This window comes from Piliocolobus tephrosceles, chromosome 4 (genome assembly GCF_002776525.5).
Source record: "Piliocolobus tephrosceles isolate RC106 chromosome 4, ASM277652v3, whole genome shotgun sequence".
In the NCBI taxonomy this organism is placed as follows: domain Eukaryota; kingdom Metazoa; phylum Chordata; class Mammalia; order Primates; family Cercopithecidae; genus Piliocolobus; species Piliocolobus tephrosceles.
Window position 1 is genome coordinate 138808929 of NC_045437.1, and position 26395 is coordinate 138835323.

Here is a 26395-nt window from a genome sequence, read left to right on the forward strand (position 1 = left end):
TATGAGACACCATGGTAGACACAGTGGGGAATGAAAGAACAAACAAACAAATAATAAATAAAACCACCATGACTCCTGCTCTTAAAACACAAACACAGATAACTACATCAGCACCTGGTGAGTGAGTTTATGGGTGTTGTGGGGGGGGTGGAGGAGCAAGGAGACAAGACGGCTCTGAGGCTTCTAATCCTAAAGAGCGGAAGTATATTGATGTCATCTGGGGAAACTGATTTAGAGGAGCAAGTCTGGGAAGGAAGCTGTAGAGTTCAGTTTAGGAGATGAATTTGACACACTGGCAGAACACTGAGATAAACGTGTCCCACAGGTGTTTTCAAATTAGGAAGGGGGTTTTAAGGAAGAGGCCAGGGTGGTGACAGATTTGAGAGTCATCCATTATTAATTGATTGCTTAAACAGTTACAACTGATGAAACCAGAAAAGAAGCCAAGAGGAAGAACAAGACAGGTTGGGTACAAATCCTTGGGGAACGTTATGCACTGCTTGGCTAGGTGACAGAAGCTTCCACCTTACACACACACACACACACACACATACACATACATTCACATCTCTATGCATTTCCTCCAACATCCCAGTCCCACAAGCACATGTCAGTGCTGCTCATGGCTTCTAACTATCTCCTGGATATAATTTCAGTACTAGGAAAGCTCAGTTGCCCAAAGCAACCCAAATTAGTGTTCTTCAACATTTGAGACTTCAACATTGACTCTTATTGAAATCTATATGCTTTAAGAGTTTAGCATGGCAACTCCTCAAGGATCTAGAACCAGAAATACCATTTGACCCAGCAATCCCATTACTGGGTATACATACCCCAAAGGATTATAAATCATTCTACTACAAAGACACATGCACATGTATGTTTACTGCAGCACTATTTACAATAGCAAAGACTTGGAACCAACCCAAATGTCCATCAATGATAGACTGGATAAAGAAAATGTGGCACATATACACCATGGAATACTATGCAGACATAAAAAAGGATGAGTTTGTGTCCTTTGTAGGGACATGGATGAAGCTGGAAACCATCATTCTCAGCAAACTAACACAGGAACAGGAAACCAAACACTGCATGTTCTCACTCATAAGTGGGAGTTGAACAATGAGAACACATGGACACAGGGAAGGGAACATCACACACCAGGGCCTGTCGGGTGGTGGGGGGCAAGGGAAGGGAGAGCATTAGGACAAATACCTAATGCAAGAGGGCCTTACAACCTAGATGACAGGTTGATAGGTGCAGCAAACCACCATGGCAAATGTATACCTATGTAACAAACCTACACATTCTGTACATGTATCCCAGAACTTTAAATAAATAAATAAAGAGTTTGGCAGAAGGAGGGTCATGTTCTTAATACATGAGTAATTCATACTGTGGTATGAATGGGGCCCTAAAGCCACTTTGTTGAATGGGTGTGGGGTGGGAGAGGGGTGACAGAAACAGTGTGATGCATCCCCACAGTCTGATTTCTAATCACCTAACTCTCGATACAGTGAAGTAGGCTACTACCGATTTACTCTGGGTCCTATGTCAGTCCCTTCTGCTAACTGGGCCTCAATTTCCCAAGTGAGATTTTCTGAAGTATGTGTTTCTTGAGACAGCGATCCCATAAGTACAAGCACATAAGCTTGTCAAAGCTTCTGAGGATACTTGAGGTAAAAATGCCTGATAAAATTTGTGTTCCAGAATGCATCTGACTTTGCAACTTTTTAAAAAATTGGTGACTCTGATTCTGAAAATAAGCCTTGAGGAAATGGTAAATTATTTGATCTCTAACATCCTTTCTGTCTGTGTGGCTCCATGGACCTGTGAGAGTGCAGTTGCCCAACACAGGGTTAGGTCTACCAAAAGACTAACCTCTACTCTTCTCTCCCAGGGACACCCAGCTGCCAAGTGTGGTTACTCAAAATCCCAGAGATGAAGCCCTAAAAATGTCAGTGACTTCTCAGCATCAATCAGACACTTGGCTGTCTGCCAGGATACCATGCTGGCTGATATTTGGGCTGGGTAAACAATTTAACCAGGGCCTTACCTCATTAAGGACCTATATTACCCATTTCTCCAGCTAAGTGTGGTTCTACAGAGGTTGGACAAGGCTGGGATCTGATCACAGTATGAGAAAGAGCCATTATTAACCTTTTGCTTTCCTCTCTTCCTCCTTAGCCTTGCTGCTTCTAAGGAGGCTGAAGCTGCTCGCTCCGCACCCAAGCCTATGTCACCCTCGGATTTCCTGGATAAGTTAATGGGGAGAACCTCCGGATATGATGCCAGGATCAGGCCCAATTTTAAAGGTAGAGAAAACATTCCTTCCAGACCCACAGGGAAATATTTTCCCAGATTAAAGCTGCATGGTATTGCATGCAGATGGTAAATACACAGTGTGAATCTCATGACTCTTTCCTCTACCCAAGGCAGACATTCTTAATCAATTCAGTCTTCTCTCCCACCAAGCCCAGACAAAGCCTCAGAGGACTCAATTTAACAGCACCTCTGGTTTCCAGGAGTCCAAAAGTGAATTAAAAACTATCTGCTACCTCTTGTATAATAGGAAGAAGGATAAACATGGAACGTGGAGAAATGGGTTCAAGTTTGGGCTCGAGTTTATTCTCTGAGCTTAGATGATGAGTCTCTCCCTTTCTTTGGGGCTCAGTTTCTTCATCTGTGCAGTGATGGGCTTGATTACTTCGGCAGCTTTTAAACATATGCTTCACGGAGCTTTCAGGCTTCCAGCAGGTGCCCCCAAAGGAGAAGCAGAGGACATGATAAGCAAGCCCATGCTGCTCCTCCCCAAGCAGCTCCACTTTTATTTTCAATAATGGGGTCCCAACTAAAATTCTTCAGCTGAAAGTTTCCCGTGGGCTAATAAATAATTTTGAAAAATTTTAGTCTAAATCAGAGTCATAATTTCAAATGCCTACCAGGGTTGATAACTTAAATCAGTGAGGCAAACCAAGAGTAAGACAATAGGGAGTGGTGGAGACTATGAAGAAATAGAGGTACAGGCTCCTCTACAGGGGCAGCCTCTCCTTAGCCCCAGTCTGCAGTTGTCCTGCAGAAATGTAGGCCCCATGTTGTCAGAGCATCAAGTATTCCAAGAAGAGCCAGATACCAAGATCTCTGTGAGACTTCCTAATTCCTAAAACATGTAAATTCAAATAAAACATGTTTGTGACCCACATATGCCCTATGGGTTGCCAGTTCACAAACTCTACTCCAGATGATCTGAAAAGGTTCTTTTATCTCTCACAATCCTATGAGAACTTAGTGTCTATAACCAAGAGACTAGTTCCCTTTGTTTACTGATGCCTCAGGAGGTTGCAGCCATCTCAAACTGCCAAGCAGAACCCTGCAGGTGCAGTCTTAAGGACCTCCTTGGGAGCCTATGCACTCTGACTTTCCTCCCAGCACCCTTGCAAAAATCTTATTCCAAGGACCTGCAGCCAGCTTCCTAGACAAGCCTTGATTTCAGGTGCCCTTCCTCACTGTTCCTTTGGCTCAAGTTCAAGACTAAACAAGGCATGTGACAGCTGGTAACAGCTTCCTAATATTTGCTCACTTTGCCCCCTGCTCTCAAGTCCCCTTCTCAGAGTGCTTGCTCCGCACAACTCTGCAAATAGAAAATGTTCTGGGAGATGCACCCAGGTCTCTGTTTGGGCCCACTCTCCCCCATTTATCTCAAGGCTCCTTCACTCCCCCTGCACCTTGTTCCTGAGGCCATAGCTTCCAGCATTGTTAGCATAACCCCAAGGACAGGTAAGTCAAGAACAAGGTTGCCGCCCCCGGCACACTCAGCTCAAGCCTTCACCAGGGTCACAATCTCTGATACCTAGAGGGGCAAGACAACTATAGTATATGAATGAAGCAGGGTGGAGATAAGAAAATAAAACCAGAAAACATAGGGCTTATCTAAGGGTAGCCACTTCTCAGCTCTTGTTGATGGCTGTCAGGCAGGAATGCAGACCCTGTACAGCTAGGCCTTCCAATACAAGACTTGAGTCTGAGGTTTTATCTGAAATCTTGCAAATTGACAACTAAATCACCTCTTTTAAAAACATTGTCGGCCAAATCAAACACTTCCAAGAACTGGTTAAGGCCCTTGACAACCAGGTTACATCCTCTGTCCCTCGCTGCTTTTAGGAATTCCAGTCCACCACGCCCCCTGGTGGGCTCTCTCAGAACTCCATCCTATGTAGAGGTGCCATGGTCTTGCTCTGAGAGAGGAACTCATTCAATTGTTGAATGTGGGTGCATCCAGAGTTTATGTATTATTATTCTTTGTGCATACCACTGTACTTGACACATAGAAAAGCCCCAATAAACCTTCATAAATGAATGAATAAATAAATAAATGAGCCCACAAATACGCTAGGGCTTAGAGTAGTTAAGTGACTTTTTCAAGTCATGCTGTCAAAACCAGAGACTTGAACCCAGTTACTCTAACTTAATTCTTTTTCTAATAATAGTGATTTATTTATTTGTTTGTTCATTTATTTATTTACTTACTTAGCAGTGGATGCTTTTAAGAAATAAAATTTTATCCTGACCACTGAATCAAGGCCCTTTCAATCTTCCCACTCTGAGAACCTTACTCAGACACTTGGGCCCATATCTACAGAACTAGTTCATCTTTTAGGCCCCTCCCAACCCTGCACTAGCCTTAACTCCCTCGACCCCCACCTGACTGAGAATGAGGTACAGCTTCCTGGAGCCCCACCGCAGGAGCTAAGAAGTTTTCTCTGCCTTCCTTTGTGCTGAAGCCTGAAAATTTGCCGAGAGGATTTTCTGCCCCTGAGCCCTTTGATGCCTTTCCTGCTTCCACCGACACAAATCAGATTCCCCAAAGCCCCACACAAGCCATAGAGCTCCTGAAAAGGCCACTGAGGATCAGGGCCCCTGTGACTCCAACATGATAGAAAGAGGTCGGCATCGTTTAAAAACTCTACGGAGGGATCCATCACCCAGCAGCTGCCTTAAGTGCTAGAAATTTTCCCTGCTCCTGACCCTCATGAAAACACGGGTAGCCGGGAATACCAAGCACACTCTGCAGAGTATAATGGCAAAGAAACTGTGAGGTGGAAGTAAAGGGCACTAAAACAGCATTCCAGTCCTCCCTCTACTTACCTGACAGGCATGATCCCAAATGAGACACTTACTGTATCTCAGCCTCTGTTTCTGCATCTGTAAAATGATCCAGCAGGACTAGGCCATTCCAGCTCTGTTATTCTGTGTCTTCTTTATGACTTTGTGTATTATAATGGCTCCTAGGATCAGGGGTATAGCCCAATGCAAATACATACCAAAAAAAAGCAAAATTAAACTTTAATATTTAATGAAATATATACATTATCCTGCTGCCAACAGCTGAATTGTAATTTTCTCAAGGATAATTTAATTTCAGATTTATTTCAATGAACTGCACCTCCCCATAGGATCCTTTTGGCCGGCGCCCTCTCACACACATAAATCAGAAACTAATTTATATTGGAGTCATAGTGCCAGACACTTGCAGGGACTGGATGGGAACTCTGTGCACATCATTTCAAGGCATAGGCAGTAACTCCTTGGGGTATCTTAATGGCATGAGGCAACAACAACAAAAAAACCTGGGTCTGAGTCTAAATGAAGGAGAAAAATTCTGACCATTCAGGTTTTTTCCACCTGACCTTTGTTTAGGTGGAAGTGACAAGGAGGCAGACTTCCACTCAGCACAAGGAAAAAAATTTTAGCAGACAGAGCTATCCAACTATGGAAAGGGCTACTCAAGAAAAAATGAGTTTCCCACTGCTGGAAGTATTCAGGCGCTCAGCCTTGAATGGGTAGCTGGTCTACAGCAGTGGTCCCCAAACCTGGCTGTACATGAGACTCACCCAGGTAGCTCTCTGAACACTAGACTCTTGGGCTAACCTCCAGAGATTTGGTTTCACCTAGTATGGGGTTGGGCCAAAGAATCTGTAGTTTAACAGGTTCCCAGATGATTCTACTGCAGATAACCCTGTCTGCACTTCAGTTTGGGAAGAAATTGATGAGGTGACCTTTAAGAAACCTTCCAGCCCTAAAATCTTACAACCCTGAAATGCAAATGGATAGCTTCCATAAAGGAATTCCACACCACTGAGCTGAGAATGACTGCCTAGATCAAGAGCTACTCTCTCTCCAGATTGATGAGGAAATTGAGGCCCAAGACAGAGAAAAGGCATTGCCAAGGTCAAACAACCAGTGAGTGCTGGAGTTATGTCCAAAACCCAGAGATACTGATAATCCCTTGAAGGAAAAACCCAGATTCTCATCCCAAGACTGAGTCCCCTTCTATATGCCAAGACTTCTGATCCTAGCTTAGGTTGAGCAAAATGCTTAGGCTACTTTTTCAAGAGGGACAGAATGCAATGGGTATCAGAAGGCATAAGGACATATCTACTTTCTTCTCTCCACAATGAGAAAACTTTGGTTCAAGTCCTGGTTCTACCACTTGTTAGTTGAATGAGCCTAGGTGAGTTACTAAAACTCTTGGTGCTACCTTTGTCAAGTAGGAACAAAAATTCTGCCCTGCCTACCTCAGTACCTCATAGGAATCAAGAAAGTGGACCTGAAAAGAAAATCACAAATTGCAAATTACAATCTTCATGTGAAGGGCTGTGACCATTTATCCAAGTCCTATTAACCTTCAAAGTCATCTCCAGGTCATCACCTTTCTGAGGTCTTTCCTGCCTCATTCTCCAGAACTTCTCTTGCCTGGACTCCTGCTGCTTTTACCACTCTTACCCATGGTCTCACATTTTTCTTCGGTTATTTTATGTCAGCCCTTTTTGTCAGCTTATTTGGAAACCCCTTGCTGAAAATTCTGGACTCTGCCACTGTCTGTGTGATCGTGACCATGCCCCTTCCTTCCTCTAAACCTGTTTCCTACAGAATAGCCATTAAGATGAGCACCCTTGGAGTTAGACAAATCTGAACTCAAACTCTGACTCACCCATTTACTAGTTATGTAGCCATGAACAAATAACCGTTCTGAGCCTCTGTTTTCTCTTCTGTAAAATGAAGGTAATAACCATACCTTCTCCTAGAGTTGCTGAGAGGATGAAATGAAATGATGTTAATAATACTCTCAGCACAGCAGTAATCCCTGTAATGTTTAGTAAATGGCAACTGCTATAATTAATAGTATAAAGTGAAGAGATTGGGCTTCAATGAGACAACATTTCCTCTTGCAATGAGATAGCAAAGCAGTGAATAAGCCTCCATTTCTTTTCTACGCTTTGCAGTAGGATTCAGAAAACTTGCTCGGAAAGTATTTAACAAAGTCTGTGGACTTCCCCAGAGGTTCCTTCTGAATTCCTCAGCTGGTAATTCCCATCAATGCCTTTCAGACAATCATTCTTGGTTCATAAGTTCAAGGCAAGGAGCTTGCTGTTCCTTGTAATTCCCAAGATGGCCTCCAAATGTTGTAGCCATAAATATATTTCAGCCACTAATTTGTGGCTGAAAGGCAGCCGATGGGACTTGGGGAAGGAATTTCAACCATATGGCGGATGATGAATTATCCTGTGTTAATGAAAGTACATTTCAGCTCAGCCTCTGGTGTTCTGTACCTGGTGCTCACTTGGGGACCAGGAAATCTGGCATAGAGATGTTAAATGGTAGCTGGGAATCCCAGGTGCTTGGGGGTGGGGTGGAGAGTAAGCAAGGATCTCCTCCACCAAAGGCAATCCATTCCAGAAGTCAGTGTTCTGGGAATGAGTCCTACCCTGTGGGTTCTTCCATGGCCATGGAGTTAAGCAGGAATCTCTCTTGATTGGCAGGTCCCCCAGTGAACGTGAGCTGCAACATTTTCATCAACAGCTTTGGTTCCATTGCTGAGACAACCATGGTGAGTAGTCAAAACACAAGCTGTTAGTTCCTGCTGGGGATATCTCTCCATGAAATATTTATCCTCTGCATTGGTCTCCATCAAGGAGGTGGGGAATCAGCTGGGATTTTTTCAAGTCTCCAGTGGTATACCATGAGGCTCGGATGTCTTTACTGTCACATTAAATGTTTTGAGTGAATACATAACATCTGAAAATTGTCAAAGAGCTAGCAGGGTAAGCACCTGCCAAACATCCAGGATTACAAGAACAAAATTATACAAGTCAAATTTTTAGAGTAAAAGAAAATGTGAAGACCTGTTTTTAAGTTTAACATTCAACTGCAGAATGGCAGAAGACTGCTGGTTATAGAAGCTGAAATGGGTATATTGGGTTAATTGTACATTTCCTCTACTGTTGAATATATTTAAAACTTTTCACAGTAAAAAAGTTTAAAATAAATCCATTACACTAGAAGAAATGCCTAGGAAAAAAATACCAAAATTGTGACAGTGATTATCTCTGAATTATAAACTTATGAATAATTTTTATTTTCTTCCTATAGTATTTATATATTTTTCAAATGTCTGCAAGGGGTGAATATTACATTAGTAATTATGAATAAGTATAATGGTATTTTAAAACTTTTCTCAGACTTTTTTGCTTTTTGCTTTTTCAACAGAAAAGTCAACTGTACTTATGTTAAGGAAGTGATCTAGCTTGTGAAAAAAAATAATCAGGGCAGCCTAAAGTTAACTCTAACCTATCAATTTCTGGACATCCACCCACCCCTAATCTAGTTCAGGCTTCCATCGTGGCTTGCTTACATGACTGCAAAGGGTTCTCGTTGGCTTCCAACTTGTCCCCTTCCAGTCTACTTTTTCCCATACTAGCCTTTCCAAAACACAAATCTAACTACTCCACTGTCCCGATTTAAATCCTTCCTATGGCTCCCCCATCACCCTCAGTGTTAAACCCAAATTCTTTTGCAAAGCTGAGGAGGCTCCCTGTGAATAACCCTGCTCCATCTCCTCCCTCTCCCGCTGCATACTCTAGCTGCACTGATTTCTTACAGTTCTCTAGCCAGGTTGTCCCTCACTCTCTGCTTTACAGGCTTCTGGTGATTGCTGCTAGGCCACTGCCCAGAGCACCCACTCCAGCCTCCTTTCCCTTGCCAATTCCTATTCTCCTTTAAGACTCAGCTTAGAATTATTTCCACAGAAAGCCTCCCCACTCTAACATGCGCGTCATGTGTGTGAGTTCATGTGTGCCCTTCACCCAAGGCTGGGATGGGTCCCGTCTGTCCATTCCCATGACACATTTTACAATTTCCACAATAGCACTTGGCACTTACAATTACCACTGTACCAACCTGCTTATGTGTCCCTCCTGTCACTATACCATAAATTCTTTGGGGGCTGGTATCTTGTCTCATTTCCTGTGGGAACCTCAGCAGCTAGCACAGTGATTGAATAACAGATACTCAACAGTTTTTTTTAAATAAATAAACCAAATCAATTATATTGCTTATCAATTAAAACCAGTATTTGGTCCTAAGCCTTTATGGGGATTACATCCAACCTTTCGGTTCCAGACTGGCAAAAATCACTGAGTTCAAGATGAGGTGGCAAATGGTCTAGGAAGCTGTCCTTTTGCAAACAGGCCTGTCTTGATATGGTCAAGAAGATCATGCCCACATTCAGAGGACAACTGGTGAAACTCCCTAAAGTAACAGGCCTCTTATCTCCAAATGAAGATGGTTCCACTTGTTAGCTAGGAACAAACATGGGTGCTTTTCACTGGATATCCAGGTCAAATAAATAGCCACGTTTTTTTCACCTTTGAATGGATGTCTTACAAGCACTCTTAATGAGCCCCTCTGCTTTTCTTCCCCTCCTCCAAGATCAGAAGCATGTTGATATTTGTATTAATCATAATATGTACAGTAAATGTTGACACTTCCACTCTTTTTCCTCAATGGTAAATGGTTATCAAGCCAAGTCAGGGAGTGGACCACCTGGTTATTTGAGGACAAGTGCACCTATCTGCACTCATTTCCCAATAATGACCAAACACAGACCTAATTCCTTCAAACAGATTCCTAAAAAAGAAAGATATAGCCTTACTTCCTGTGGTGACTAAAAGCCCAGCTCTGGAGTCACATACACTGAGCTCACTCTGTCTGTGAGGATCTTATTTGCTTCACGTCTTTAAGCCTCAGTTTCTTCATCTGTAAAATCCCAATGGTAATTAACATACTGATATCATTAAGTTATTATGTGTAGTTTGTAGAGAAAAATGGTTTGGTTTGGTTTGGTTTGGTTTGGTTTGGTTTGGTTTGGTTTGGTTTGGTTTTGAGACAGAGTTTCACCTTGTTGCCCAGGCTGGAGTGCAGTGGTACGATCTCGGCTCACTGCAACCTCCGCCTCCCGGGTTCAAGCAATTCTTGTGCCTCAGCCTCCCAAGTAGCTGGGATTACAGACATGCACCACCAGGCGCAGCTAATTTTTGTATTTTTAATAGAGATGGAGTTTTGCCATGTCATCCAGGCTGGTCTCGAACTCCTGGCCTCATGTGATCCACCCACCTCGGCCTACCAAAGTGTTGGGATTGCAGATGTGAGCCACCAGGATTGCAGATGTGAGCCACTGTTCCCAGCCTAGAAAAATGTTTATCATTGTATATGCTTTGTAAAGGCTCATGAAACATTTTTGATGATGGTGATGATGATGGAGACTCTGGACACTGCAGTCCCAACATTATCATTGATGATTTCCTGTGTAATCTTGAACAATCCTTAGAGTTCTCTGAGCCTTGGTTTCTTCCTCCTCTCCTCTCCACCCCCACCCCCCACAACCCTCACCCCCCATTTCCCACCCCACACTTCTGACTGCCTTTCCAGACTTCACTTCTGCTGCATTTTGCTTTCTACAGAAACAGTGTAACAGAGTAATTAGACACAGTCTTCAATGCCCAGAGAAAATTTGAGGCTCAGCTCTGTGATCTTGGCCAAGGTATTTTAAAGTTGGCTTTCTCATCTGTTAAAAATAGGGATGCCGGTAGCATCCACCTTATGACCTGCTGTGAGTATTAAGAGATAACGCATGGAAAGTGCAAAGCACAGTGCCTGACTCAAAGTGCACATGCAATGAGCCAGCTATTGTTACATGCCATTTATCATTTTCAGCACATTTTCACTTTCACACTCTCATGTGATTCCTTCACCAAATATGTAGTCTTACAACCACTCTGTAAAGTAGGCATGCTATGTTCCCCCTTTTACAACTGAGGAAATGGAGATCTGTACAGATCCTATCACAAAGCCACTTAGTGACTGTGCAAGGATTAAGATTCAGTTCTCATAACCTATAGATAAGTGTTTGTTCCGTGCCACACTGCTCGAACTCCAAAGAGACAAACTAAAGAAACTGGAGGACCAGGACCTACAAAGTACATGTAAGCAACAGTCTAAGTGCATCCAAAGTGGAAACCCAACCCAATATCATGCCATGCCCAGCTCCCCTCAAGAGAAAATAGTAAGTAATGATAATGGAGATAATCAACAAAGGACCCTAGAGGAGATGGTCCCCTGGAGTAGAAATAATCTTCTGACAGGAAATGAAGGATCAGTTATGATGTGCTGCCTTGAAGGTAGACCATAAATGACACAGTTTTCTCCCTATTTATTAAAGTTAATCCAAAGTAGGGCAGAGGGTGCTATTTCCAAGCTTGCACATTTCATAATCTAGTAAGATCTCACTTAACATCACCAATAGGTTCTTACAACCTGCAACTTTCAACGAAATGACTATAACACAACCAATTTTCTCATCAACATTATAACAAAACAACATTATTTGATAAACTGCTGTATGTCATTTCACTTAAAGTCTGTTCCCAATAACCTGTCGATGATGTTAAATGAAGGCTTATGTACTACGATGTTTTTCCATTGGCTTCTTAATTATTTGTGTGTTTAACTTACTTTACAGATGATATGGGGGAAAAGTCTCAGATCAAAAAAAAAAAAAAAACTTAAGAAATTGTCTAGTCTGGCTCTCTGTTTTCTGGAGAGAGAATCTGGTGGTTAGAATGGTAAGGTCACTTGAGCAAGGTCACACAACATGAAACAGGTATGATAGAAACACGGGTCTGACGCTGTCTGCAGTGGTCACTAGTTCCCCTCCCTTCAGCTTCTTTTCCCTCTGGATTCCACCAATCAAAACTTTTGGATGACTCTCCCATCCAAGCCTCTTTTCTTGTCACTCAAAGTATCTTTGGGAAACTGGTATTAGTATGAAAACAAGAAAAACAACTTGTTCTTGAAGAACTTATTATATGCTGCTACACACCAGGCAGTGAACAGAGCACTTCTGTATCCACCACCTAATTTAGGCTTGATAACAACCCCCATAAAGTTGGAAAGGTTTTCTCCAGTTTACAGATGAGAAAGCTGAGGATCAGAAAAGTTAATTTATTTTCCTAATATGTAGCAAGGGTATAACTTGAACTCAATGCATGGTCTCCTAAGCCAAATGTAAATATTTAATTCCTGAATGTCTGGGACTACTCAGACCTTCCTTGTCTCCTTTTATCACAGAGAATTAGACAAAAGGGAACTTGAGCTTTAACAGACATAGAAACTGGAGGCCAGAGAGAGGATTGTACTTGCCCATAGACACACACACACAGCTAATTAGCGGCACGGTCAGCCCAGGCTCCTTGACTTCCCACCTGGGCTCTGCCTCTCCAACCACACAAAGAGCTAGTGTGTACCATGGGTCCAAGGTAATATGGACATCATCCTGGTGTCAGAAACTTTCCAGGCTGTGTTTGTTCTCCAGAAACAGCAGGAGTGCATAGCAGTTCTATAAACAGCTGGAGTCCCCAGGCCTAACTGCCTGCCTCCCAGGATCTGGCTTTATTCACCAGAGCTAACAGACCTGAGAGCAGAGAGGCAGCCAGCAAAGCAACAGGGGTCTCTATCCACTCCTGACAAGGAGAGGGCTGAGACTGCCCGTCCTTTATCTGACCTTCTCCGGGGCTCTCTCTGAGTCTGTGCAGCAAGAGGAAGGTAAAAGTTGAAACAGAAATATACAAGGGAGGCCACATACAGTGGCTCATACCTATAATCCCAGCACTTTGGGAGGCCAAGGTGGGCAGATCGCTTGAGCCCAGGAGTTCAAGACCAGCCTGAGCAAATGGTGAAACCCTGTCTCTACTAAAAAGAAAAAAAAAATTAGCCGGGCATGGTGGCACATGCTTGTAGTCCCAGCTATTCCTGGAGCAGGGGCTGAGGCAGGAAGATCACCTGAGCCTTAGGAGGTCAAGGCTGCAGTGAGCTGTGATCATGCTGCTTCACTCAAGCCTGGGCAAGGTACCAAGGGTCCAAGACAGGGTGAGGCCCTGTCTCAAAAAAAAGGAAAAAGGAAAAGAAAGAAATGTACAAAGGAAAAGAGGAAAGAGGGTCCTGATCTAGAGCAACCCCTCTGGTAGTCTACAAAGAGCTAAAACTCAGATGAAAACCTCTAGCTTCTCTGGACACATGTGCATAAGTGTGTGCACTGGAGCATCTATGGATATGTGTAGTGTGTATGTGGAGGTGTATATTGTGGGACTGTGGAATTGTGCAGTGGCATACATAGACATGTGTATATGTGATGCTAATTTGAACATGTGTAGACATGTAACTTCAAAGAGGAATGTGTATGATCATCTATAGGTATGGATATAAGTATGTGTATTTCTGTGGTTATATTTGTATATGTGGAAATCTGTACATATGAATACACATGTATCCGTGAATTTGCATATATGTGGGAGATGTCAAAGTACTTAAGAACGAATGTGCATGGAGTGTATTATTTTCTTTGGGTATTTGTACGTGGATATTTGTGAATATATAAAAAGATATTTAAGTATGTATCTGCATTTGAGTAGGCATGTTTATGCGTGTGTATGTACATGCGCATGTGAATGTGAATGTGGGTGCATATGAATACAACTGAATAAGTAAAAGAGTATTTAAATGTATCAGTACGGGAGTATGACTATACATGTGTGCACATTAAGGGACTTATGTATTGCTGGAATTTGTGTAGAACTGTATATAAACACGAGAGAGAGAGAGTGTGTTGACATCCTTTGGGCATGAATCCCAGTATTTCCATTATTAGAACATGTGTTCCAGCCTCTCTTGCCAAGGAGCAGGCTAGCTTGGCACAAGACAGGTGCACGGTGGCCAGGACCCCTGCTGATTGATGACAGCCTACGCAACTACAGTCCACAAGTTTGGCCTTATTTGACGTTAAGGGGCAATGGACAGAGACCTGAACCTGGAGTCAGGAGACCAGGGTTTGAGTTCTCACTCTGCCACCATGTAACACTTCTGAGATACAGTTCCCCCAGGTACCTGGCTCTAAGAATGGTGTATAGGATCACACAGAGTAATAGGTATGCAAGTCTTTGGTAAATGCTATAGAAATATAAAAGATTATTTACTACTAAACTAGTCAGCCAAAGCAAAGACTTTGCATTAGTCCATTTTCACACTGCTAATAAAGACATATCCAAGACTGCGCAATTTACAAAAGAAAAGGTTTAATTGGACTTACAGTTCTACATGGCTGGGGAAGCTTTACACTCATGGTGAAAGGCGAGGAAGAACAAGTCACATCTTACGTGGATGGCAGCAGCAAAGAGAGAGCTTGAGCAGGAAAACTCTCCTTTATAATAAACATCAAATCTCGTGAGACTTACTCACTGTCACGAGAACAGCTTGGGAAAGACCTGCCCCAATGATTCAATTACCTCCCACCAGGCCCCTCCCACTACACATGGAAATTCAAGATGAGATTTCGGTGGGGACATAGCCATATCATTCCGCTCCTGGCCCCTCCCAAATCTCACGTCCTCACATTTCAAAACCAACCATGCCTTCCCAACAGTCCCCCAAAGGCTTAATTCATTTCAGCATTAATTCAAAACTTCACAGTCCAAAGTCTCATCCAAGACAAAGCAAGTCCCTTCCACCTATGAGCCTGTAAAATCAAAAGCAAGTTAGTTGGCCAGGCACAGTGGTTCATGCCTGTAATTCCAACACTTTGAGAGGCCGAGGTGGGTGGATCACTTTAGGTCAAGAGTTCAAGACCAGCCTAGCCAACATGGTGAAACCTCATCTCTACTAAAAATACAAAAATTATCCAGACATGGTGATGCGAGCCTGTAGTCCCAGCTATTCGGAGGCTGAGGCAGAAGAATTGCTCGAACCCGGGAGGCAGAAGTTGCAGTGAGCCGAGATGGTGCCACTGCACTCCAGCCTGGGCAACAGAGTGAGACTCTGTCTAAAAAAAATAAGTAAATAAACAAAATAAAATCTGGAAAAAAAAAAAAAAAAACAAGTTAGTTACTTCCTAGATACAATGGGGGTACAGGCATTGGATAAATACAGCCATTCTAAATGGGAGACATTGGCCAAAACAAAGGGCTACAGGCCCTACGAAAATCTGAAATCCAGTGGGACAGTCAAGTCTTAAAGCTCCAAAATGATCTCTTTTGACTCCACGTCTCACATCCAGGTCACGCTGATGCAAGGGGTAGGTTCCCATGGTCTTGGGCAGCTATGCCTCTGTGACTTTGCAGGGTACAGCCTCCTTCCTGGCTGCTTTCATAGGCTAGTGTTGAGTGTCTGTGGCTTCTCCAGGCTCACAGTGCAAGTTGTCAGTGGATCTACCACTCTGAAGTCTGGAGTATGGTGACTCTCTTCTCACAGCTCCACTAGGAGGTGCCCAAGTAGGGACTCTGTGTGGGAGCTTCAACCCCACGTTTCCCTTATGCACTGCCCTAGCAGAGGTTCTCCATGAGCGCCCCACACCTGCAGCAGACTTTTGCCTGAGCATCCAGGCATTTCCATACATCTTCTGAAATCTAGGCAGAGGTTATCAAACCTCAATTCTTGACTTCCGTGCGCCCGCAGGCTCAACACCATGTGGAAGCCACCAAGGCTTGGGGCTTCCACCTTCTGAAGCAACAACCCGAGTTGTAGTTTGGCACCTTTTACTCATGGCTGGAGTGGCTGGGACACAGGGCACCAAGTCCCTAGACTGCACACAGCACAGGGACCCTGGGCCTGGCCCATGAAATAATTTTCTCCTGGGCCTTTGGGCCTGTGGTGGGAGGGGCTGCTGTGAAGACCTCTGACATGCTCTGGAGACATTTTCCCCATTGTCTTGGGGATTAACATTCGGCTTCTCGTTACTTATGCAAATTTCTTCAGCCGGCTTCAATTTCTCTTCAGAAAATGGGTTTTTCTTTTCTATCACATTGTCAGGCTGCAAATTTTCCAAACTTTTATGCTGGGCTTCCCTTATAAAACTGAGTGCCTTTAACGGCACCCAAGTAACCTCTTGAATGCTTTGCTGCTTAGAAATTTCTTCCACCAGAACCCTAAATTATCTCTCTGAAGTTCAAAATTCCACAAATCTCTAGGGCAGGGGCAAAATGCTGCCAGTCTCTTTGCTCAAACATGACAAGCGCCATCTTCGCTCCAGTTCCCAACAAATTCCTCATCTCCATCTGAGACCACCTCAGCCTAGACTTTACTGTCCATATTACTATCAGCATTTTGGGCAAAGCCATTCAACAAGTCTCTAGGAAGTTCCAAGCTTTCCCACATTTTCCTGTCTTCTTTTGAGTCCTCCAAACTGTTCCAACCTCTGCCTGTTATCTAATTTCACATTTTTGGGTATATTTTCAGCAGTGCCCAAAGTCACTTCCATATTTTCAAGTATCTTTTCAGCATCACCCCACTCTACTGGTACCAATTTACTGTATTAGTCCATTTTCATGCTGCTGATAAATATATGCCCGAGACTGGGCATTTACAAAAGAAAGAGCTTTATTGGACTTACAGTTCCATGTGACTGGGGAGGCCTTACAATCATGGTGGAAGGTGAAAGGCACGTCTCACATGGCAGCAGACAAGAGAAGAACTTGTGCAGGGAAACTCCTCTTTTTAAAACTATCAGATCTTGTAAGACTTATTCACTATCATGAGAACAGCATGGGAAAGACCCGCCCCCATAATCCAATTACCTCCCAACAGGTCCCTCCCATAACACATGGGAATTCAAGATTAGATTTGGGTGGGGACACCAACACCCAAACATAAGGAAATGCCCTTCTGGGTTTTGGAGTTTTTTGTTGTTATTGTTGTTGTTGTTGTTGTGTTTTCACTTTTGTTTTTTGCTCATTTTTATTTTTACTGGTCTCTCTTCATTCATTTGTTCTTTCCACTGCATTTATTAATTAAGGTCTTACATTTGCTAAATTTGGCATTACGTTCTAGAGATAGAGTTCTGTTTTAGTCCTATAAGCTAGGGTTTCCTGCAGTAACAAATCCCCAAAATCTCAACATCTTTAGACAATAATGTTTCATTTATCGCTCATCTAAAGTCTGCTGTAGATCTAGGGGCTCTCCAGGGCTGCTTTTCCCCAGGTAGTAGCTCAGCATTGCACTTCCATAACAATACACAATTTCACATTTGCCACGTAAGAGAACAGTACACCGAAGCTTTGAACACTGGTGTATTAATGTGTGCTACCATAACAAAGTACCACAGATTGGATGCCTTCAACAACAGAAAATTATTTTGTCACAGTTCTGGAGGCTAGAAGTTCAAGCTCAAGGTGCCACCAGAGTTGGTCTCTAATGAGGGCCCTCTTCCTGGCTTGTAGACAGCCTTCTTCTCACTGTGTCCTCACATAGCTTCTTCTCTGTGCAAGGAGAGAGAGAGAAAGATCTGGCCCCTCTTTCTCTCCTTATTAGGATACAAATACTACTGAATTAGGGCCCCACCCTCATGACCTCATTTAACCTTTATCACGTCCTTAAAGACTCCATCTTCAAATACAGTCACTCTGAGGGTTAGGGCTTCAACATATAAATTTTGGAGGGACACATTCAGTCCATAACAACTGGCAAGTAAATGTGTTCCACCTAGGAGTGACTTCTGCTTGCATTTTGCTATCCAAGGAAAGCCACATGGCACTGCCCAAAGAGAAGTATAATCCTCCCATGGTACCAGAAGTAAACAGGAACCAGACATCGGTGAGTAGGAGGTCTCTGCTTTCAAGGAGTCTATTTCAAGGAAAACAAGATAATACCACAGTAGGATGGGTGAGATTACAGAGCTATGCCAGGATGCTATGGAACACAGAGGTTAATAATAATTCTCTGTAAATTATTAATAATAATTCTCTGAATATGTGTGTACCAGGCACTGTTGTGTTGTGTGCTTTTGAGTTATTTTTCTTATTTCCTTTTTTCTAAACCGATCAGTGCCAAATTGCGTGATTTTTCTAAAGCAACAATCTGGTCATGGTACTCCCCATGTTCAAACCTTCCAGGAGAGAGCAGTTTCAAGGGATGAATCAAAGGATGAAAGGGTTTCAAAAAACTGTTGTGTGTCCAATAGTGCCAAAAGAGGAAAGAAAAGTCAAATAAGAAAAGAAAGTATCATCCAGTAGTTTTGGCAGTGGGGGATAGGGGAAGGGAGGGTAAGTATATAGAATTAGGGAATGCAATTTCAGGGGCATGCAGAAAGCAAAGGATAAGTTGAAACAAAGACAGCATGAAGATAAGTCTTTCAAAAAGCTCTACTGTGAAAAGAATGTGAGGTTTTAGTATCGGTGTTTGTCATTTAGTGAGCACTTTTCTGAAAGTCAGGTAATTGTGGTTAGTGAATTATGGGAATTATTTTATGTACAACAATCCCATTTTATAGATAAGGAAACTGAGGTTTAGAGAAGCTTGATTCGCCCAAATTTTTCCAGCCAATAACTGGCTATGCCATTTATGATCCCCAGGCTGCCTGACTCCTGGGGCCCTGTTCTTGGCCTACTCCATTTGCTGAGCATAAAGAAAGAGGGAAGTGGGAAGTGGCAGAGCCAAGGGCACCAGGGCCATGTGAGGGCATGACCTCATCCTGGTCTTCTGCAGCATGGTTTGGTCATTAAGAAGCTCAGTAGGATTTGTGCAGTCCTTGTCTATGGCCATACAATCCTGAACACACCCAATCTCGTCTAATCTCTGAAGCTAAGCAGGGTCAGGCCTGGTTAGTACTTAGATGGGAGGATTTGTCCAGTCCTATAAGGACTGTGTCACAAGAAAACCTTGGTCATCCATCATTTTGGATATTTGCAAATAAGAACTCAAGATATAAGAAAACAGCTACCACACAGGGAGATCAAAAGCCCTTTATAGCCAGGTGTGGGGGTTCATGGCTATAACTCTAGCATTTTGGGAGGCTGAGGTGAGAGGATCACTTGGAGCTAAGAGTTCAAGACCAGCCTAGGCAACAAAGTAAGACCCTATCTCTACAAAAAAATTAAAATATCAGCTGGGCATGCTGGCATGCACCTGTAGTCCCAGCTACTCAGGAGGCTGAAGAGAGAGGAGATCACTTGAGCCCAGGAGTTTAAGGATGCAGTGAGCTATGATTGTGCCACTGTACTCCAACCTGGGAAACAGAGCAAGACCCATCTTTAAAAAAAAAAATCCCTTTATACCCAAGCATAAATATTAACACATTGGCTAGGGAGCAGTCATTTAGTCATAAGTCAAAGTCAACCTATCCTGGGATCAGTTGATTGAATGAGGCAGACATTTTGAATCACAAAAATAAAACTTAAATCCATCTACTTTTTTCCCACTTTGCTGCTCTCAACTCCTAGTTAAAATTGGCATAATCTCTCTCCTGCTTGACCAAATGGCCTCCTAACTGGTCTCCTTCCTTCTCCTCCTCATGCCCCTTACCACTTCCCATAGTTGCTAGAAGAATCATTTTAAACCGCAAATTGGATCACAGAATTCTTCTACTTCCAATCCTGCGACAAGTTTCAAAGGTTCTTACCACATTCTGTTCCCTCTGCCCAGAAAGATCTTTGCATGCCTAGCTCCTTCTCACCCTTCAGGTCTCAGCTCAGACCTTGCTTCAGGGGGTCCTTCTCCACCTCCCTACCTAAAAATATCCCCTTCTCCAGTTACTCTCTATCACATCACCATGTTCTATTATCCTCAGAGCAATATCTAAAATGTAAAAGTTCACTTGTTTGTTTGTTGCCTTGTTGGCTTTTTCATCCAGAGTGGGGACCTTATTTCCCTCAATCACCTCTATATTTCCAGTTCCCACCACATTGCTTAAATCACAAGAGCCAGTCAGTATTTGTGAAAGGTTCTCTAAGCACACCCCCTTCTGTTGCCATAAACATCATGTCCAAGTACTTTTTGCTTGTACACCTCCAGTGATGGGGAACCTACTACCTCCCAATTTTAGATTCAAGGGGTCATGCGGAGGTTTGTTACATGGATATATTGCGTAATGTTGGCATTTGGGTTTCTATTGAACCCATCACCCAAATAGTGAACATAATAACCAATAAGTAATTTATTTATTGGTAAATAAATGGTATTTATTTACCAATTATTTATTGGTATTTATTTACCAATTAAATCTGATGGTAAAGGGACTGCCCATTTCATCTTTGGGCAGCTCTGAAATCTCCATTTACCCACGGCTTTAGTCCTGACCCTAGTGCCACACAGAACCAACCAACTCAACTGACAATCCTTCACATAATTGAGATCGGTTCTCCCTGTTACTCCCCAAGCCTGGCTTCCTCAACCATTCTCTCTAATTTTCAGTCCCTTCACCACCAGGGTGCTCTCCTCAAAGTGCACCCAGTGCTTGATTTCCATCTTGAGATGAAAGGTCAAGAAATAAACCACCTATAGGGTACTATGTTTACTATTTAGTTGATGGGTTCAAAAGAAGCCCAAGCTCCAGCATTACACAATATACCCATGCAACAAGCCTGCACATGTACTCCGTGAATCTAAAATAACAATTTTTTAAAAAGAAAAAGAAATAGACCCAGCCCCACAAGCAGTGTTCCGAGCAGAGCAAAGTGGGGCCATCCTTATTCTGGGTTAGTGAATTTCAAAGCATTGTTTTTAATAGCAGTCCCACCTTAGTTCATTTCTAAGGTAAATTTTTTTTTTTTTTTTTTAGACAGAGTCTTGCTTTGTCACCCAGGCTGGAGTGCAGTGGTGCAATCTCAATCTCGGCTCACTGCAACCTCCATTTCCCAGGTTCAAGCAATTCTTGTGCCTCAGCCTCCCGAGTAGCTGGGATTACAGGTGTGCACCACCACACCTAGCTAATTTTTGTATTTTTAGTAGAGATGGGGTTTCACCATATTGGCCAGGCTGGTCTCAAACTCCTGACCTCAAGCTATCCACCCCGTCAGCCTCCCAAAGTGCTGGAATTATAGGCATGAGCCACCGAGCCTGCCTGTAAGGTAAATCTTATGTAGCACTTTAATAAGCAGATTTTTTTTAAGTGGGTAGTTCTGGTTGAAGTGGAGAGAGAACCAAGAGTCTCATTCTCTTGACCTCTCTCTCAACCTCTGCCTCCCCCAGGAAGCCCTTGGAAAACCTTCTCTAGGCCGTAAAATCCATTTCTACTCATTCCACCTCAAAGACCTTCCCATTTTGGGAGCCATGTCACAATGTTCACTTGCAGTATGCTTATGGACAGCACCACCATGGAACATTTTTAAAGTGCGTTAGTAATATATGAAAACAAGCTTTTGTAATCAGTTCAATAAAAAACAAAACCGAGAATGAGAAATAAGAATGCCCCTGTAGGCGGGCGTGGTGGCTCAAGCCTTCAATCCCAGCACTTTGGGAGGTCGAGACGGGCGGATCACAAGGTCAGGAGATCGAGACCATCCTGGCTAACACGGTGAAACCCCGTCTCTACTAAAAAATACAAAAAACTAGCCGGGCGCCGTGGCGGGTGCCTGTAGTCCCAGCTACTCAGGAGGCTGAGGCAGGAGAATGGTGTAAACCCGGGAGGCGGAGCTTGCAGTGAGCTGAGATCTGGCCACTGCACTCCAGCCTGGGCAACAGAGGGAGACTCCGTCTCGAAAAAAAAAAAAAAAAAACATTGCCAGTGTTTTGCTCTCCAATTCCCTTTGTCCTACCCTGAGTTAACCATTACAAATAAAATATTATCAAAATATTATCAAGCTTTTTTATTTTCACCAAATGGGATTTTCAAAATGGTACCTCATTGTCATTTTCAATTTGCACTTCAGATTCCTAGTGAATTTGAGCATCTTTTAATATGTTGACTGGGCATTTTGAATAATATTATAGGTTTCTTTTTTTATATGCATCTCCTAAATCCATTTGGAGTTTAATTTTATATGAAGAATTTGGTGGTTACTTAACTCTATTTCTCTCTGATCGAGTTTCTATTATTCCAACACCATTTTTTAAATAGTCACTATTTTTCTACTGATTTGAAATGCTATCTTTTTCATAAACTAAATCCCCATGTATACATTTCTAGTCTCTAGTCTCAGTTTATTGCTCCATTGTTCTGCTTATCTGTTTCTGTACCCATATCACACTACTTTAATTTCCATGACTTATATTTCTATGTCTAGTAGAGAAAGCCCTCTGTTGTTCTTCATTTACAAGCTTTTCTTAACACTTTCAGCCCTTTCTTTCTTCCATGTGAACTTTAGAATCAGTTTATTGAGGCCTATAAAAATCGTCTCAGGGCCGGGCGCGGTGGTTCACACCTATAATCCCGGCACTTTGGGAGGCCGAGGCAGGCGGATCACGAGGTCAGGAGATCGAGAATATCCTGGCTAACACGGTGAAACCCCGTCTCTACTAAAAATACAAAAAAAAAAAAAAAAATTAGCCGGGCGTAGTGGCGGGCGCCTGTGACAGGAGAATGCCATGAACCCGGGAGGCGGAGCTTGCAGTGAGCCGAGATCGCGCCACTGCACTCCAGCCTGGGTGACACAGCAAGACTCTGTCTCAAAACAAAAACAAAACAATACAAAAAATTTTGTTTTGATTAGGATTAGGTTTTGATTAGGATTGCATTGAGTTTAAAGATTAATTTGGGAATAAAGTACATCTTTACAATATTTTATAAGTATAGTACATCTCTCCAATTATATGGGTATTCCTTCATGCCTTTCAGTAAAGTTTTGGAGTTTTTTTTAATATATACAACTCACATATTTCATGTTGGGTTTATTCATAGATATTTTGTGGGGTTGGTTGCTATTATGCATGAGATCTGTTGTTGTTGCTTTTTCCATTACACTTCTGTCTCTCTACACAGCTTATGCTAGGTCCCTTTTTATCTTCTTGGGTCTGGGGGATCCAAGAGAAAGTCTATCACTCTTATCCAATTAGATATGGTGCCACACTCAACAAAGCTTTAGTAAACAGAAGACTAAGAGAGGACCAAGGAGAAAGCCCTCAGAAATGCCATTAGAGTCTATCACGAGCAGAGCACAGGGTGATGAGCAGTCTTGGTACCATCTGCTGGATGATTCTCTCCCAGTACACCAGGAGAGGCATCACAGCAGTGAACTTATGACTACCCAGAGCGTGACTCTTCATCAGATCAAATTCCAGAAGGCTGACTCCTGACCATCAAACCCATGAAAGACTGAAGTGGGGAAATCAAACTGCCAAATTGTTCCAATTTACAGTAAGACTTTCTATTGTAATAATAAGAATGCCGTGTCTACCAGGAGTGTGCTCCCTTGCCACTATCCTAATACCAGGAAAGCCAAGCAAAAGTTGCTTTTAACATAACTGGAATTGTAGAAAAGAGAGGTAGACAGTCTTGAGGGAAATTTCATCCAGGCCAGAGAGAGTTCTAAGAAGCCATCCTTGTGTCACCACACAGAAGCCCTCCTTCTAGTGGCAAGAAATTTGGTGTTCCCACAAATGTAGTGATGGAGGATGCTAGATTACCAACTGTCAAATTCCTGCTACTTGAACTGCCCTTTCTTATGCTACAGAATGAATATCCCACATATGTTTACAAAACAGATGCAATACAACAAATAAAACGATGCAATACAATAAATTAGGGTTCTTCTCATTACATTACAAGCACATGCCCATCCTAAGTCATTGAGATTACACACAGGTCATTCAGATTGATGCTGGGCCTCAGATTTGAACATGCAAATCCTTCCATTGCATATTCATCTCTATTTTTTTTTTTTTTTTTTTTTTACTCTCAGAGGGTGACCTTAATTTCCATATTTCCAAGTTTGTTAGTGGCATGTCTCAGCATTGTGCCCTGCACTGCCGACTCTATCAGCTTTCCTCTTTCCAGGTTAACATCCACCCTTCCTTCCATTTGCACCCTTTGGCAACCAGTCATAAATCTACTTCACTGCTTAATCTCCCAATCCAAAATTCTTCACCTGATACTGATTATAAGGTTATTTATGCACCAACCCATCACATAGGTGGGCTCAGCAGGGGCCTGGTATTCTACGTCTACTATATTTCCTTGATCTACCCAATAGATAGTCTAAAATACGGTATTTAATATTTAATAAAAAGTTTAAATATATGTTTAACATATCTAATAATTTTAATAATAAATATTTACTTTTAAAATATTTTAAAAGTAAACATTTATGGTTTAAAATAAAGTAAATTGAACTTGGTTTAAAAATTTTTTTTAAAAGGGAAGATATAGCCTATAATTGTCAAAAGAGTGTGAAATTGGAAACCAGAAGTCCTGGATTCATATCTCTGTTTCTAGCACCTACTAGCTATGTGATCTTGGGCAAGAAACGTAACCTCCATTTAACCTCTCTAAATTTTGGTTTCCTCTCCTGTGAAATGAGTATAATAATACCCAGTATGCTAGGTTGATGAAAAGTTTTTTGTTGTTGTTCGTTGTTTTTGTTTGTTTGTTTGTTTGTTTTTTGAGGCAGAATTTCGCTCTGTCGCCCAGGCTGGAGTGCAGTTTCATGATCTCGGCTCACTGCAACCACCACCTTCCAGGTTCAAGCAATTCTCCCGCCTCAGCTTCCCAAGTAGCTGGGATTACAGGCGCTTGCCACCATGCCTGGATAATTTGCATAGTTTTAGTAGAGACAGGGTTTCGCCACATTGGCCAGGTTGGTCTCAAACTCCTGACCTCAGGTGATCCACCCACTTCGGCCTCCCAAAGTGCTGGGATTACAGGTGTGAGCCACTGCACCCAGCCAAAAAATTTAGCAAGTTCTATGTGGTGGCTCATGCCTGTAATCCCAGCACTTTGGGATGCCAAAGTGGATGGATCACTTGAGGTCAGGAGTTTGAGACAAGCCTGGCCAACATGGTGAAACCGCGTCTCTACTAACAATACAAAAATTAGCCAGGCGTGGTGGTAGATGCCTATAATCCCAGCTACTCAGGAGGCTAGGGCAGGAGAACCCCTTGAACCTGCAAGGTGGAGGTTGCAGTGAGCAGAGATCCCCTGACTGCACTCCAGCCTGGGCGACAGAGCGAGACTCCATCTCAAAAAAAAAAAAAAAGTTTTAGCAAATGTTAGACACCCAATACACGCAATAAACAGAACCGCTATTCACATTTTTATGTAATTATTAAATGCACATTGATCTTTAGTGATCCCCTAAAGACAAATAGAGATGCTAAATTCCACTGGTCCAAACCATCTACAGTTCTTTACAACAAATGTAGCTTTGATTGTGTGATATCTAAATGAGAATGCACCAGGCAGCATGGTGACTTAGGAGAAGTTCAAGACACAAAGCATCTGGGGCCAAGCAGGCTACAGACAGGGATCTGGGCAGTCCACAAGCACTGGACTTGAGTGTACAGCAGAGAGCAGATCAATTCCATGGCTTGAGGCAGAAATAAAGCACTAGTGGACTGCTAAATCTAGGGCAGAAGCTTTCTGTCCTTTGCCCTTTTCAATAGTTCCTGTTAGTTGTGGGCATCTAAAATCCCACAGGTACATCATAGCAGCCAGAGGCAGTACTGATGACACTGAGGTGTCATCAAACTATCACTCAATGCGTATCTGGGATATCATGGGTAGTGTAGTCTACTGGTTAAATGCTTGGGCTCTGACATTAACATCTTGGGTTCAAATCCCAGCTTTGTCACTTACTAGTTGTGCAATGTCATGAGTGGAACATTAATCTCTCTGTACCTTGATTTCCCTGCAAAATGAGAATAACAATAGAACCTACATCACAGGGTTATTGTGAAGATAACACACATAAAGGTCTTAACACAGTTTCTTGCATGTGATAAAGTCTCAGTGTATTAGTATTATTTGCATTGTTATTATCAATTCTGATGACGAGTAACTAGCAGCAGGAACTTGAGCTTTTAGGGCTCCAGTTTTCATATCTGTCCAATAGGATTTCTGCATGCAGGTCCCACCTTAGTCAATTGAATTGTGGTATGCCCCTGAGGGAGACTCCCTTTCTATGAAATGAGAGAGTTGAGACAGAAGTCTCCAGGGTTCTTTCTAGCTGTAATATTTGATGATAAAAATAGTGATGATAAGAACGATGATTCTCTCATCTAGCTCCAATCTCCATTCCTGCTATCTTGGTTGAGAACCTTTATTACCTCCCAATTGGATTGTCACAACAGCCTTAAAACAGGT

The 26395-nt window shown here is 42.6% G+C and overlaps 1 protein-coding gene across 3 annotated transcripts in view; it reads left to right on the forward strand.

The window, feature by feature from the left end:
* The window catches only part of GLRA1 (glycine receptor alpha 1), a 101208-nt gene that overhangs the window by 29861 nt on the left and 44952 nt on the right, over window positions 1-26395 (forward strand). For 2 of the 3 annotated variants that reach the window (XM_023227053.3, XM_023227054.3), the window contains exons 2-3: window positions 2191-2318; window positions 7824-7891. In XM_023227053.3, coding sequence (XP_023082821.1) covers window positions 2191-2318; window positions 7824-7891 — 196 coding nt within the window. The remainder of the gene's footprint in view (window positions 1-2190; window positions 2319-7823; window positions 7892-26395) is intronic. The other variant, XM_023227055.3, reaches the window with a different exon arrangement.